The sequence below is a fragment of the Cygnus olor genome, chromosome 2 (genome assembly GCF_009769625.2).
Source record: "Cygnus olor isolate bCygOlo1 chromosome 2, bCygOlo1.pri.v2, whole genome shotgun sequence".
Taxonomy (NCBI): Eukaryota; Metazoa; Chordata; class Aves; order Anseriformes; family Anatidae; genus Cygnus; species Cygnus olor.
In genome coordinates, this window is record NC_049170.1 from 80,182,187 (window position 1) to 80,197,309 (window position 15,123).

Below are 15,123 nucleotides of genomic sequence, written 5' to 3' on the forward strand. Positions count from 1 at the left end.
TTCATTTGTTTCGATTTTTTGTTTGTTTTGTGTACTATTTTTATACAAAAAAGCAAACCCTCTTTTAACTAAGAAAAACAGTTGCTTCTAAATATCAAGCCAAACACTAAAAAAAAAAAAGAAACACAAAAACAGATATGCAAAGGGAGAGGCCTGTGCTAAAAGATGGGAAACCCATGGATAAAATATGTAAAACAAACATTTTCTAATATAGTTGAGAAATCCAAATCCACTTTTTCCAAATTAAATAGGTGGCTTTACTTTAAAATGGTGATCAAAAAGTCATGTTAGGATTTGGTTACCTCCACATAAATACATTGCACCATTTTAGGTTGCTTATGATATCGTTGTTGGCTTCCAACTACTTTAGAAGGGCACAAGTCTCTTGTAGTTCCTTCATGTTGCTGGTCCTCTGCAACTGTCTCAGCATGTGGCACCCAAGAAGACATGAAGAGACATCGTAGTGCAGTAAATGAAATGATACTTCAGGACAATGTAGATATGCAATTTCTCCTTGTTTTCTAAATGATGAAACATTGGTAGTAAATCAGAATTCTGAACAAGACAGCTAGGATTCTGCTCTAATTATAGAAATACTATATTTTATTTCATGTACTAGTTGTACAATCAAATTTCTTTGTAAAGTCCTTGCAACTTTTTGCAGAGCTTGCATTCTTCCTGTAATTTCAACATACTCTAAAAGAATGCATTTGAGGAAATGTGAGTAAGAAGTCAGTGATGACTCACAAGTACTTGGAAGATGGCTAAGTTACAATTTTGTAGTTTGGATTGCATGTCTATAATCAGTTTGGAAAGAATACGGTTTTGTTACCGCACAAAAATGACTGTATTCATTGCACTAATTATAATAAACCTTAGAGAACAAAGGTGGTAGCTCCTTCCAAAATGTATCAGAAAATGTTACTTTAACAACTTTGAGTGCAAATTAAGTTATTTGTCATCTTAGACATATTTGTATTTTGTTTCAGTGTTTCTAGCCTTTAGTTGAAGTAATCTTTTTAATTCCATTGCTTTTATGATGCTCATCTATGCATCTGTCTTCTGCAGGAATTTTTTCATCTTATTTAGGTGATATATTACAAAGAAACTAATGTGAACTCAGTTGTATTTAAAAAGAGAAACTCCAAAGATACTAGTAATGAGGGAAATTACAATAGATAAAAATTGTGAGCAAACTTCAGGAGGAGAGACTGGCTACGTGAAAGCACCTGCCTATAGTTAAAGATAGATCAGAGTAAAACACTGTTAAGTCTTTAAAATACAGAGCTGTGTTAAACAGGTTGGAACATCCTTTCAGAAAAGATTGTAAGTGAGCAGAAGGTCCAAAGTTTATCATATAAAATACAGAAGATTTATAGACGTACTCTGAGCTTAATGTTTCTAACATCTTCATTCTTTGGTGAACTTATTATTTCTCTGGGAACTTTTAAGCTTCTGGAAAGGGTAAAAATGCAGCTGGCATCTTTCCTGGAGGACCCTCAGTATCAAGACCAACATTCTCTACATACAGAAATCATAAAAACGTTTGGAAGAGTTGGACCTAATGCTGAGCCCAGGTTTCGAGATGAATGTAAGTTGCAGTGTTGGGAAGATGAATTCTTCCTCTTCTTGTCCTGAGGCTAATAGTTTGCTGGTTGTGTTGATACTGTCTTTACAAAAAAATCCATGAAAACTCCTATTTTTTAGAGTTTGATGTGTCCTTAGATTTTTTTTGACCTTGCCAGTATAATTTTCACTTGACCTCGCGTTGATGTACCTACAGTACATCAGCATGTGGAAATTTAATAATTTCAAAGCTGAAGGGGACTGGTCACAAGAACAAATACGAATTTGCCTTTTCTGAATTACTTAGCATGTAAAATGCCTTCCTCTCACCCCCACCCCCGTCCCCTTCTTCACCTCAATCCCTCTAGCGTTATAAATGTCAAGTATTCCACACATCTTAAATGTGAGTGTATCCCAGGTTAACAAGGTAGAGGTTTGGTCTGTTGTTTCTTTTTCATGGCCCAGAAATGTAAGGCACATAGAAGAGCAAAGTTCATTATTAGATTGTCTTAAAGATGTAAACAAAGCATGAGGAGCAATCATACCAACGGTTGTAGGCATTGAGTTTAGCAGGCTAAATTCACCAGATAAGACTTCCTCTCTAGTCAGTGAAGTTTTCTCATGACATGCAATATCTCTTTCGCTAGCCGATGAGCTGTATTTATAAAATAGAAATATACTTTAGACAGCTTTAGCGACAGGGGAATAATAATGTCACAAAATATTTTCTGTAAATTGTTACTGTTCCAAAGGTGGTACTCTGAGGGGCCTTTTTCATTTTAGATGTTCTTATTACACTTTTATATCACATTGGAATTGGTCAATTACATCTGCATGAGCAGTCCCATCAAAGCCATTATTTGCAGCTCTTATCCCACATTGATGCGTGCTGTTTCAGATGCCTGCGATTGTAACTTAACAACCTCTTAATGCTAAGCAAGTCTATGGAAAGCAATTTCAAATACTTATGGTAGTATTTGCTTTTTACAGTTGTTATTCCACACTTGCACAAGTTAGCCTTGGTCAACAACCAGCAGTCTGTGGATTCTAAGAGACTGGATATCGCCACCCACCTGTTCGAAGCCTACAGTGCTCTTTCCTGTTGTTGTATCCTTTTTTTTTCCTTTTTAGGGGAAGTTTGGGTGTTAATTCTATTGTGGGGGGAGAAGATTAATATTTGAGAAATAACTACGTTTGTCTTTGAATGTGTGATCTAAAATATGATCTGCTCAGTATAAAGAGGAGATTTTCACGGAAGGTGGAACTTAAAAGTACTTGCAAAAAAATCCCTTGATCTTAACCAGTAACTTTAAAAATACATATATATATATGTATGAAAAATGGTATTGATGTATGAAATATATGAAGTTAAAAGTTTCAAACTTTTTTTTGTTAGTTGTAAGGCAGCAAATGATGTTGTTTCTTGTGTATTGCTGTTGTAGCTTGTCCCTGTGTTTGATAGGACAAAATTGCATAGTATCAGAAGAGAGAATAAAATTGTATAATTTCAAAAGACAATCCTTAACGACATGATTTTTAGTTATTTCAGAGGATTTAATGGTCAATCACTTTTTACCAGGACTTAAGTGTTTACGAAATGACATGGAACATCTCTCACCAGAGCATGAGGTGAGCAGCAACATTTACTGAGTATGAGATACAGGTGGCAGCAAGAGCTGAAATGTAATGATATTTAAAACCAGAAGGAAAGCTACTCGTGAATAGTATCAAAGTATATAGCATTGAGGATTTGGGGGGAAAGAAATTAGTCCCACGACTTAAAATCTGTAAAATTGATTATATCTTTAGGCTGAGTACCCTGAAGAAAAGTATTGAACTGCAGCTAGTATCACAGATGTTCACAGACTGAATAAAAAGAAATGTTTTTACCATCTGTTTTTTCATTAAAACAATAATACACTAAAATCCGTGGCCACGATATGTCCAAGGAAATGGAAGCGAAAATTGGTGGAGTTCAGGAGACAAATGATAAGCAAATTCAGCAGAGAGAAAGGATAAGAAAACATAGTCCTGAAATATGTGGGACGAACTTCCTATCTGGAGTGCGGTTTCCAGTTCTGGGCTCCCCAGCAGAGAAGAGAGAGTGTTATACTGGAGAGTCCAATGAAGGGCCAGTGAGATAATGGACCGGAGCATCTCTCCTATGAGGAGACGTGAAAGAGCTGGAACTGTTCAACCTGGAGAAGAGAAGACTCAGGGGGATCTCATCCATGTGTACAAACACTTGAAGGGAAGCTGCAAAGAGGCTGAGCCAGGCTCTTCACAGTAGTGCTCAGGGACAGGACAAGAGGCAGTGGGAAAAAACAGGAATGCAGGAGGTGCCATCTGAACATCAGGAAACACTTTTTTTACTGTGAGGGTGACCAAGCACTGGTCCTAGAGAGATTGTGGAGTCTTGTGCCTTGGAGGTGTGCAAAAACTATCCGGACATGGTCTGGGGCAACCCCCTCTAGGTGGCCCTGATTAAGAAGGCGGGGTTGGACTAGATGGTCGCCAGAGGTCCCTTTCAGCATCAACCATTCTGTGAGTCCGTGAATCATAAAAAGCAGATTATAATAAGTAGACAGGACAACATGAGAGCTACCAAGATCTTCCATGGTAGATGCTCACAGAAAGCAGCAAAAGCGAAGAGGTAGCTAGAGAAGCTGACTTGAGAAACTTCAAAGTTTTGGCCATGTGTCTTGGTCTTTTTTGTAAATACTTGAAGAAGATGAACACTAATAGGGATTGGAATACATAGAGATTAATTCAGTAGCTGAAAGTCAGAGAAATAATTTAGTTGCATGCTGGAAAATCTTGACAGTCTGAACACTTCAAGTGATGGAAGAAAAGATTTAATCTGTGTGAAGAAAGGTCTTTATGAATGTCTTTTCTCAAGGTTAATAGTGTTCTTCAGGGATTGCTTTGTACTTGAGAAAAGTAATTACTATTCTTTATGTTGGTCAAGTGAGATAATTCAGCTAGACTATATTTTCTAGGAGTCCTAAATTCTTAAACTTGGTAACAAAATCTCTTCTGGTTACATTTTTAGCCTAATAACCTATAGTCTAATTCTTGTTTGCTCTGTATTATATTATTTTATATTATTTATCTGTGGAACTGGGGGGGGATGTGAATTAATTTGAAGGACTTTCAAACCTTATAAGGAAATAATATGACTTCAGAGGGCATTCAGATTGGGACAGTACTGATCTGAGCATCAATCAAAGGCAACTGAATACTCTGTGTTCAGAGTGAGCTGGGAGGTGTGTTGTGTATTGTGAAGTCCGAGAACATACCTGAAAGATGCACTAGGCAAAAGTTGGGTTTCGTTTCATTTTCTTTCTTATGTCGTATTGACTAATGAGATAACTGTTACAAATATTAGTACTTCATTTTTGTGTAGTCATTAGTGGAACTTGTAAAGTGTAAGGACACTTTCAGTTCTAAATTAAACCAAAAGAGTTTATATAATTCGGTTTGAGTCCTGTAGCCAGAGAAGGAACTGAAGGCTGAAGTAGGCTTAAATAAATAAATAACAGAGGATTGAGAGCAATCTTTATCACATTCTGCCTCACTATGATAGATTGTCTTCAGGCGTGATGCCAAATGTTTTATTTTCTTATCCTAAGGGAAACATAAGCTTTAAAATATTTACTCCAACTCCAGTGTGCTAGAAAACTCACTATGGCTTTTACTGCAGAACTGGAATTGCCTTGCCTTGCTCCTTGCCTTGACGTGATGCTTGTAGGCACCATGACAGAGATTTCTAAGACCCAGTCAGTTCTATTGTCAGTCTTTCAAGTGGGGAAGTTTAGTCCTAAATATTCTGCAGAAGCCTTTAGTGCTGGAATTGCTAAAGTAAAAGGAAAAACAAACAAACAAAAAAAACCTTGATCCATAGTAACCCTGGAAGACATCAGTGAAATGATGTATTAAGTTTGCTTTCACATTTCCTTTCCATTAAGTTGTTATCTCTGCACACTACCGTGCTTTTTTCTTTTCTTTCCTTGGTTTTTCTTTCATGCATCATGCTGGTAATTACAAGAATTTTAAAACATACTTGAAAACTAAAGGAAAATACAGGGAAGATGAGCATTTGTATTAACTGTTAATAAATGTAAGGTTTGAAAAAAAATGGAGATATGGAGATGCGTAACAGAAGTGAGTTTTGTTTGGCTCTCTTTAAAAAAAAAAAAAAATAGGAGGGAAGCAGGAGGGACTCTTGAAGTCTTGTAACTGGTTCAAAAAATCTTTTCTTCCTTAAAGTATTTTGAATGTTTTTGTAGTTTCTACCTTAAGGCATTGTCAGATAGTTGCTACTTAAATACACTTGAAAAACACAGGAGATTCATTTTAAACTAGTGTCAAAATTAGCTGGGGAGCAGATTTAGTATGAAGTGTTGATGTAACAGAAAAAGTATCATATCTATCTCTTCCTTATTCATTTTAGGTCATTTTAAGCTCCATGATAAAAGAATGTGAACAGAAAGTGGAAAACAAGACCGTCCAAGAACCACAGGGGTAAGGCTTTCACTTCTCTTTTTTTTTCTGTGCCTCCAGCATAATGTTCTGTGGAGGATCTTCCATAATGGTGTCCAAGATTGTGACCAGAAATCCTGCACTGAAGCACATCTTAGGAACCTTGATTCAGTTTTGGTTGTTTCTGTCTCTCTGGTGTAAAACGCAGGGCAACACACTTTTATTTGTATCATAGTAGTGAAGCTCCTGTTTTCCACATGACTTTGTTCTTAGTTTTTGATCCATAGAAGACAGTGATTGAGCTTCTGTCCAGAATCTCAGAAGGCAGGAGGTGCTTAGCTTAAGTGCTGAGAGCAATGCATGTGGCATGCATCTCACATCCCTCTTTCATGGGGATGGCCTGCAGGCTGAAGTTCTCATAGTGCTAAAAGCCTACTCCAGACTGCTGGTTTTGCTTGTATGTGACTACAGCACATGAGAACAGCTGTAGCATCATGTAGGTTCAGTATGTTGCTCTTTCTAGTCTGGTTTGTGAAAACTTTGTGGACTCTGCATTGTCGTCCTCAGTATGTATGAAGTAGGAGTGCTCGAGGAAAGGTCGTAGGGGTCACATTCGCAGCCACCAGGAGAAGGCTTTTCTGCCAGGTGAAACCAATAGAGCTGTGCCCAAGGGTGGGTTTTGCAAGAAATGTATAGGGTATCAAAGGAAGACTGAGCAGGTATGTAAAATAAAGATCTATTGGGAGTTACTAAGTTGACAGACAATGCAAATTCTAAACTCTGCTCAGGCAGAAGCAGTTGGAAAATAAGAAAGTTTTAAGGAGAGGGGCCACCATTTATACTTTCTTTGTTTTTACTCTTCCCTGCATGTCTGCTTATGGTCACTGTCAGAAGCAGGATACATGGGCTAGATTGGTCTAATCCAATACTGTTGTTCTTGTATTAAACAAATGTAATATTTGAAGGATAAAGATAGACATTTCTGGTGAGAAGGTAAAGCTGATCTTTCCACAGAGGTATTTGTCACTGTAGCAATCATCAAATATCTAATTAATGCTAGTGTGATGACTCCCAAAGGTAGTAAAAAATAAAATTAAAAATAGTGTGCACGAAAATGTTTTACTACTTTTCACTAGGACTGTTCTAGAGGCCATGATAATTCACTTTATGGTGTTACGTGAATGGTATTATATGTATTTGGGCTTGGTGGCGATGGTTTTTTAATTCCTGATAGACTGATCTTCTGTCATCTTGAAACCACTAACATGCAAAGACAATTTAGATGTTTATTAAAGAACAGCACAGTGTTCTTTTTGTTTGTAGTCTTCTGTAACTGAATTTTTGTCTTTCCTAGCTCAATGTCGATTGCTGCGAGCCTTGTGAGTGAGGATACAAAGACCAAGTTTTTGAACAAAATGGGCCAGCTGACTACATCGGGTGCAATGTTGGCTAATGTGTTCCAGAGGAAGAAGTAAGATGGGAAAAGGAGCTCCCAGCTAACACTAAGATGGACCTCACAGAGACTGGTTCCTGTACTTGAAGTACTTGCCTTTTTATTTCTTCTGTCTTATGTTCTTGTAGTATAATTTTATTCTAACCTCCAAAGATATTTGCACTGCTTTTGAATATCGCTGTGTATCTGTTAATTTTGGGTTAACTGTGGTTGATATAAAACTGAAATCATAGTCTGTACCAAGTCCCTGTTCTGTGTTCTTGTCTTTCCGGCATAATTTTTTTTATATAGTGGAAGGGTTTTGTTTTTTGTTTTTGTTTTTTATTATTATTTTCTGACAGGATATCAGCAAATATCTGTATTATACATGGAGCTATTATGACGGTACTTAAAATAATGTAAATTTGAAGTCATTGTCATGAAGTAATAAAAGTGGAGATTACTTATGTATTTAAATTATGAAAGAGTAATGCAGATTTTTTTATTATGTTTCTAAAAAGAAGAGGAGGAGCCACCAGCATTTGTCTGTGCTTCTAGGGTTGTTTTTGTAAGTATTGTGCATCTTGAATCCAGAGGAATTGCAGCATCTAATGTCTAAGACTGCTTGCACTGCATCAGTCTGCAGGGAATGCTCATGTTTCAGATGCTTTATGCTGACATTGTAAATGCTGTACAAAATCCTTCAGATAAAATTCTCACATCTGTTGCGGTTTTTGAGGGATGTTTTGTTTTGTTGGAGTTTTTGTTTTATTTTAAAGCACTTTAACAACTAGTTGCACATCCAGAGGCACATTTGCTGAAGTAAAGGCAAAACATGATAAATGAAGATTCACAAATGTATAAACTACTACAGGGTCCCAACACAGTTCTGCAGGCGGAGTAACCTTATGCAGGAGAAAGACTGCTTTCGTCTTGCATTCATTGTGCAGTTCTGTGTACTCACAGATTTTGTTGTTTAGCTTGAATCTCAGTTCAAATTTCATTTCAGAGTAGTTGAAATTATAGTAAGGAGTTTTGACATGCAGTTTCTTTCAAGTGTTAGGTAGACTGCATACATACTTTATGAAAAAACATTACAAAGAGTATCTTGTAATGAAGCGTTTTTCTTAGCAAGGAAGCATTAACAACTAAATTCGTTTATTCTTATGCAGCACTTTTTTTTTCCTTTATGTCAATGTAAGCTTCTGAAAGTAAACTCAAGTGCATGCATAAACTGGTAAGATGTGATAAAATACAGAAGATCAGGCATTCTCTGAGACAACACCATTCAGTTGGAAGCATAAATGTCTTTAAGGATAGGGAAGCAAAGGAGTGAAGGGAGAAATTGCAGTCTCCTGGGACAGGATAGTAGCACTTCACATAGTGCCCTCAGGTGGAAATAATAAAGGTAATTTGAGGCTTCTGACTGCTTGGAGTCTGTGCCTGTTGGCTCTGCGTATACGGTTGCCTGCCATGTTTGTGTTGTGACAGGGCCTGCTGCACACTTGCACACTGCCAGTCCCTTTACCCTTCACTGAACCATTTTTCTTGAGATTACAGACAGCTCCATGCCTTCTTGTTGCTTGTTACCATGAAAGTATACTTTTAGCAGACTGAGTGTGAAATGGAGACATTCCTGAGGAATGGGAAGTGGTGATGTTCCTCTCTATTGTTCTGTTGTCAATAAAAAGTTTTGTATACCTGCCGTGTCTTGTTACTTCCTCTCTTCTCCAAGAAGATGATCACATCAAAACAGCCCTTATATATATGTTAAATACACAGAAATCCTTTAGCCTTTTTTTTCATTATCTGTACAAGTAGTTGCAGTGCCAGAGGTAGCACTGTAGTCCTGAGACCGAAATAATTTTACGGCTGAACTCTTTACAGCAGGGCAGCTGCATTCAGCCTGCCTGTGAGAGTGGTTCGTAGCCCCCACTGAACTTCAGCCAGAGTTTGGAAACCTGCTGATCAGCACAAGCCAAAAAGCTGTGACAGCAATTTAACCATGGGTGATTGTGGCATGAGAGTCTCCTTAGTTTATGAGTATAAATGTAATATCTGTAAACTTGCAAAGTTTAGCTTTCAGTAGTCAGCGTTTTACTCCATACTAGCTGATCCAAGGAGGAATTTGACTGAGAAACCCCAGAAAGACCAGCTCCATTGTCATGACCACTGAGCTGAAAAAAGTGCTGCGTAGGCAACAAACATCTTGCAGGTAGTCTCCAGGAGTTTAACCTCCTAAATTTCATGTCTATTTTAGTGTATGTTGGTTGCAGAAGGTTGTGTGTGGGCTTTTTTTTTTTTCTCCTGGGGGGTAGGGGGTGGAAGGTAGTTATTTTGTTTTTGTTTTTCCTCCAAACAGTGGCACTGTAGCACTCAGGAGTGGGATAGATAAGAGTTAGAACTCTTAAATAAAATTAAAAATGTATTTTCTTTCTTTAAGATTAACTTTTTTCCTTCCTGTTATTATACAAAACAAGTTAAGTGAACCTTTTGGGTGAAAATGCTTCATTAAAACAAGACAGATGGATAGCCAGCATGGAAAGGAATTCATCCTCAAAGACGTATCTTCAATCGCTTATGATTTTGCCAAAATAAGGATTCTGTAAAAAACAAAATGTTTAAAGACAAAATGTTGAAAGACAAAATTTAAAGGATCAACTCCTGTGCTCTTAAGCAAAGATGATTGATGGGTGGAGGACACATGGCTGCCTGGGTGAGTGTTCACGATCTAAATAAGTTTTGTGTAGATTAGATACAAGTCATTATTTGCATGTACTCTGTTCTGAAAGAGATTGTTTTCTAAACTTTAAGTAAGGTAAATTAATCTTTCTTTATATTCTAAGCAATGAGAATAAAGGGAGTTCGTTGAGAAAAGCAACACATTCTTCTGTCATTCTCTCCCAGCTCCCCTTTCTATCAAGAAGAGGAAAAAAATCCTGCTGTTGCTGCTTGTTGTGCATAAAAGTATGATCTGGTTAGGAGAACTAATAGCAGTATTTGCATGGATTCATGGCTAGAGAAAATCGGGAACCTGACGTTAATTACTGCAAATTAACATGTTAAGATTGAAAGATAAAAATTACAGGTGAAATATCTCTGGTGAAGAAGGGGGAAGAATGATTGTAATGTATTGGAATTTGTTGCTACATGCAGATAAGATTTAATAGTGCTGCAGAAAAAGCAGGAATGTGGAATGTTTCTGTACTCCATGTTGTGATGGTGTTAGTAGGATTTTTCTGTTCTAGGAGTTTTAGTGCAGTTTCTAAAAATGGATATCTTGCGCTGAAGATGTTTTAAGTACTTTTCTGTATAAAACTTGCTGATGTTGATACTGAAGTAAAGGATGAAAAAGCTTCACGGAGTAGAAAGCCATTAATATGCTGATATAATGGTCTGACTGGCATGGCATTCATCCTAGACAGAATCACAGAATAACTGATGAATTGCAGGATCGCAATAAAGTGTCAGGCAACAGCACGTCAAGGAAACTGGTTTGTTGGCTTGCTGAGTGTGTTTGGCTGGTATTTCTAGCTAACATTCAGGTCATGAAAAAGATAGGAGTAGCTAGTTTGTTTTAGGCAATGGAATCAGTCAACAGAGGTATGGAGGAGCGTTGTTTTCCCATACGTTGGCTAGCCAGGTCCTGGATTTCAGTAGTGCACGGTAATATCTCAGGTGTTAACAAATCTCAACAAGTAACCACGAATGAGTAATCATTTTCCAGGGAAACTGTTTCTAAAGTGCTCTGCCTTTACGTTTGATGCTCTCCAGTATTGCAGGTAAGCTGTAAGAAAGGTGGTTCTGCTTACAGAGTTTGTAAAAAGATGTGCAGGTCAGTGGCAAACAGCCCGGTTCTTTGGAGGCACCTGTACTGTGTACTGAGCTTGAACTTGTGTCATACTTTCAGTACAGTGGAAAGTTTCCTCTGGCTGAAGTTTTCCAGTTTGTAGAAAGCTCGAGCAAGAGCAGTTACACAGTAGAAATCAATGACTTGAAAATGTGACTTGTGAACCTGCCTGTTTCTTTTCCCAGCACTTGCATTGTATGCATTCCTCACAGTCTCCCTCATCTTCTGCCCCTGGGGCTGGTCTGTACCCTAACCTGCGAGAGGCACGCTTTGGGACATCAGCATCCCTAGCAGGACATCCTCCAACATTTCCATCCTAGAGGCAGATGCCCTTTTTGAATTCTACTGTTTAAGTCCTTTGTGCATACAAATAGAGCTGTTTGCTGTGTATTTGAGTATGCCCATTCCAGAAATTATGTTGATTGTGATCTTGTGCTGCTATTCTTTTCCCGTTTCCCAAAAGCTGAGAAACTTCTTTCCAGCTGAGGTGGACACATCACGATGGAGTCCTGCAGTGGTTACAGCAGCTGTAGCCTGTGCCCTGTAGGATCCCTTGTGTCGTTCTGCCAGGCCTGTTACACCTTCCCTTTCAGCATGCTGCGTGGGGACAGGGAAGCAGCAGCTGTAGTTTTTACTAGGCAGCAAGGTTTCATTTCAACTCGATCCTTTGCTGAGAGATGAATGCACTCTATTTATCCAAGGATGAGTCACCTGAGCGTTCTGGTGAATTTTCAAAGATGTTCTTGATAGTTCAGCACGCAGGGTTAGATAACGTGGCAGGGTGGCTCTGTCAAACTGGTGATGGGTGCTGCACAGTGTTTCAAAGAAGTGTTAAGGTGCCAGTCCTCACGGTGGGGTGGGCTGTTGGGTGCTTTGCCAGCCCCAAAGACGCATCTCCGGGCTGCACACAGGTTGGTGTTCTGGGCAGCACAGGGAAAGCTCCCAGTACTGCCACTGCTGCTCTTGTCCTAAGGATGAACATAGGACTTGAGTCTCGGAGGTCAGCACCAGTGTGAGCAAATGTTCAAAGTTAAAAATTCACCACAACGTTTGTATTTCCTTCCAGAAGTACGTAGGCATGGTTATCGCCACAGGTGATAACATCGGCGATAACATATCAGTTCAATGAGTGCTTGCACATACTTCAAACATTCAGCTTGTTAGCAGTGGCTAGTTGTGCGCTTGCTCCTTTTGAATGCAGCAAACTTCAGGTTTCTGACAGGCATTCTGCTCTGGTACGTTTTTGTGGGATTGTCAGAAGTGTGCTTGGTGTAACCCACACCATATGTGCCTCACAAGCTTCCTTATAGTTGCTCTGTCATGAAAAATACTGTGTGCGTTTGAAAATCTTAGGCAGATTGGGCAATAGTCTGCTGTGGAAATGTGTACTTCAGAGGAAGAAGACAGTTTCAAGTTGACAGTGTTTTTTTGTATAGATTTTTGGGGGGGTAAATAATGGAATTTTTTAATGGATTTATTTTAATAGCTGGAGACCTAAACTGAAATTAGAGCCCCCTCTGCTAAAGATGTGCAAATATGTCTTTTTTCTTTTGCACTGTCAGAAAGCTGCACACCCTGCCCCATACAGGGGGCTTCTCCCTGCGGTGGGTAGCGAGGCAGCTGGGGCACCCTTTCTCCCTGGCCCCACAACACGCTCTCTGCATGGGTTGCTGCTGCCCCAGCAGCTTTGCAGATCCTCTGGGTTTCTCACTCACCCTGACCCTGCTGGGTGCTCATATTTACAAAGCCTGTATGTAGTTCAGAACCTCAAGTCCCAACCAGCCTTTACTACATCTAGTGGAAGGAACCCACTGACCTAGATCCAAGGAAAATTCCTCCTTCCATTCCTCTGTCCCTTTGCTGCATGTGAGGCACCTTCACAGCATTTCTGTGCAGCACGGAGAGGCTGAAACAAACCCCTGCCTTTCAGTTTTGCTTCTCTGCTCAGGTTTCCTTTCCATCCTTTCGAAGACCCAGGCTCTTCTAAGACCCATAGAAGGCATATCTGGGGATGTGAACGTGAGCCTGTTCACGTGTGTAGAGGTGTTGTTTGCATTCGATTGCTGTATCTATCAAAACAGTCTTTATCTTTGCTTTTCAGGTTGAAAATGTCTGAATGACAGCAGTCAAGTTGGCTGGTTGTCTGGGAATTAGTCACTGTTTATCCAAGCTCTGGGAAAAGAGGCGTTTGCACACCAATGCTGAAATGGCTTCATTTTCAGACAGTTATAAGACAATACAGCATTGACTGCTGTACTTCTTTGACATATTTTTGGCATGCAATTTCTACTTCTCTCTTGCTAGGAAGGAGGTAAGAAGAGATCTGTACTAACAAACCATACCACTGCTAATTTATTGACTGCTCTGATGGTTTGTTTCTGTGGCAGACTTCACAAAGGAAGGGATCCTGATATCAAATAGGGTATTTTGAATCTGTTGCACCTGTAAGGCTGCACGTGGTTTTCCATCTCTCTTCTTTAGGAAGAGCATTGCAACGGATAGCCCAGTTGAGGCTTACACATCACAGTAGTGAATAGAAACAGCAGGCACCCGGATGCCATTAGAAGTTCAAAACTGTCAGATTTCAGGTATTTCATCTTTATTCAATGTATGTGCTTTGCAAAGCTAGATGAAAACAAAAAAAAAACAGTATTCGATAATATAAAATGTATCTTTTCTATAAAATAAAAGCTGACAAACCAGTTTTGGTGTAAATTTTTGGTTTTTACTTGTGCTGCATAGAATTATAAATGCAATAAACGAAAGAGCGTTGATAACACTTTCTCCTATATGTTCTCTAGTTTGTATTTCCAAGCATTCACATTTCAGTTTCTAACAATCTACTGCAATACATAATTAAGACTATAAAGCACCCAGTAGTGGCTTCTGTGGTTTTTGGCTCAGAAACATAAAATTTAACTCAGAGGAAAATGTCTGAGCTTTCCAAAAGAGGCTGTTTTCAGATAGTGGAAAGAAAAAGAGAGGGAAAAAAAAAAAAAAAAAAGACGACGAAATTTCAGCCCGAACAGCAAATACTTCAGGCAAGACTGGGGATCAGAATGTGAAAATAACGAAGCTGCTGTGTAACAGTGAACTGCCTGGAGCGGCTCTGCGCTGAGCAGGGCTGGGCTGTCCTCAGCACCTTCCCAGGCAGAGAGGACAAGGCGTCTAACTGCTGGTGACAGCGAGCTTGCTCCTGTAAATCTGTGGTAGAGTGAGCAGCTGGTAAATAAACACTGCTCATAGCCTTGGTATTGTGCTAAATGTGAAAAGGGGAAGAGACTTAACAGTTTGTTCTGTTTAAAAAGAAACATTTCCTTGTGCGTCAAATACAAGCACTTCAAAACGCCAGGGCTGTGAGCTGCTGGTGGTGGGGAGGTGGCTCTGGCAGAAGGCTCTCCTCTGGTCTCCCCCCAGGAGCAAAAGCCATCCTCAGCAGCTGGGCACCTGTGGTACTGAGGCCTCACGTGCTGCCTTACGAAGCGCCGGGCGAAGGAGGCTTTGTGCATCACCCTCTGGGCACACTCAGTGCCATGGCCTTCCCCCTGTCCTCGTATTCTTCTGTTCAGCAGAAGAGCTGCGGCCTGGCCAGCCTGTGCGCGTAGAGGCCCTGACTCTTCTGGCAGCTCAGCTGGGCTCTGATCCTATGATTGCAAGCTTTACAGCTCCCTAAAAGCCCACAGCACACCCCTGGCCTCACTGCCCTTGAGGTGAAGGGGCAGCAGGACCAGCCGCCAGCCCTGGGCCAGGAGAATCACCCCGTGTTTAGCTTCATACCACATTGTGGTGTGGA

At 39.6% G+C, this 15,123-nt stretch overlaps 1 protein-coding gene across 2 annotated transcripts in view; it reads left to right on the forward strand.

Moving 5' to 3' along the window:
* The window catches only part of RELCH (RAB11 binding and LisH domain, coiled-coil and HEAT repeat containing), a 74,239-nt gene extending 65,059 nt beyond the window's left edge, over positions 1–9,180 (forward strand). For both annotated transcript variants that reach the window (XM_040547952.1, XM_040547953.1), the window contains exons 25-29: positions 1,453–1,591; positions 2,557–2,673; positions 3,107–3,195; positions 6,020–6,090; positions 7,403–9,180. In XM_040547952.1, the coding sequence (XP_040403886.1) occupies positions 1,453–1,591; positions 2,557–2,673; positions 3,107–3,195; positions 6,020–6,090; positions 7,403–7,523 (537 nt within the window). In that variant the 3' untranslated portion in view covers positions 7,524–9,180. The remainder of the gene's footprint in view (positions 1–1,452; positions 1,592–2,556; positions 2,674–3,106; positions 3,196–6,019; positions 6,091–7,402) is intronic.
* Positions 9,181–15,123: the final 5,943 nt, after the last annotated feature.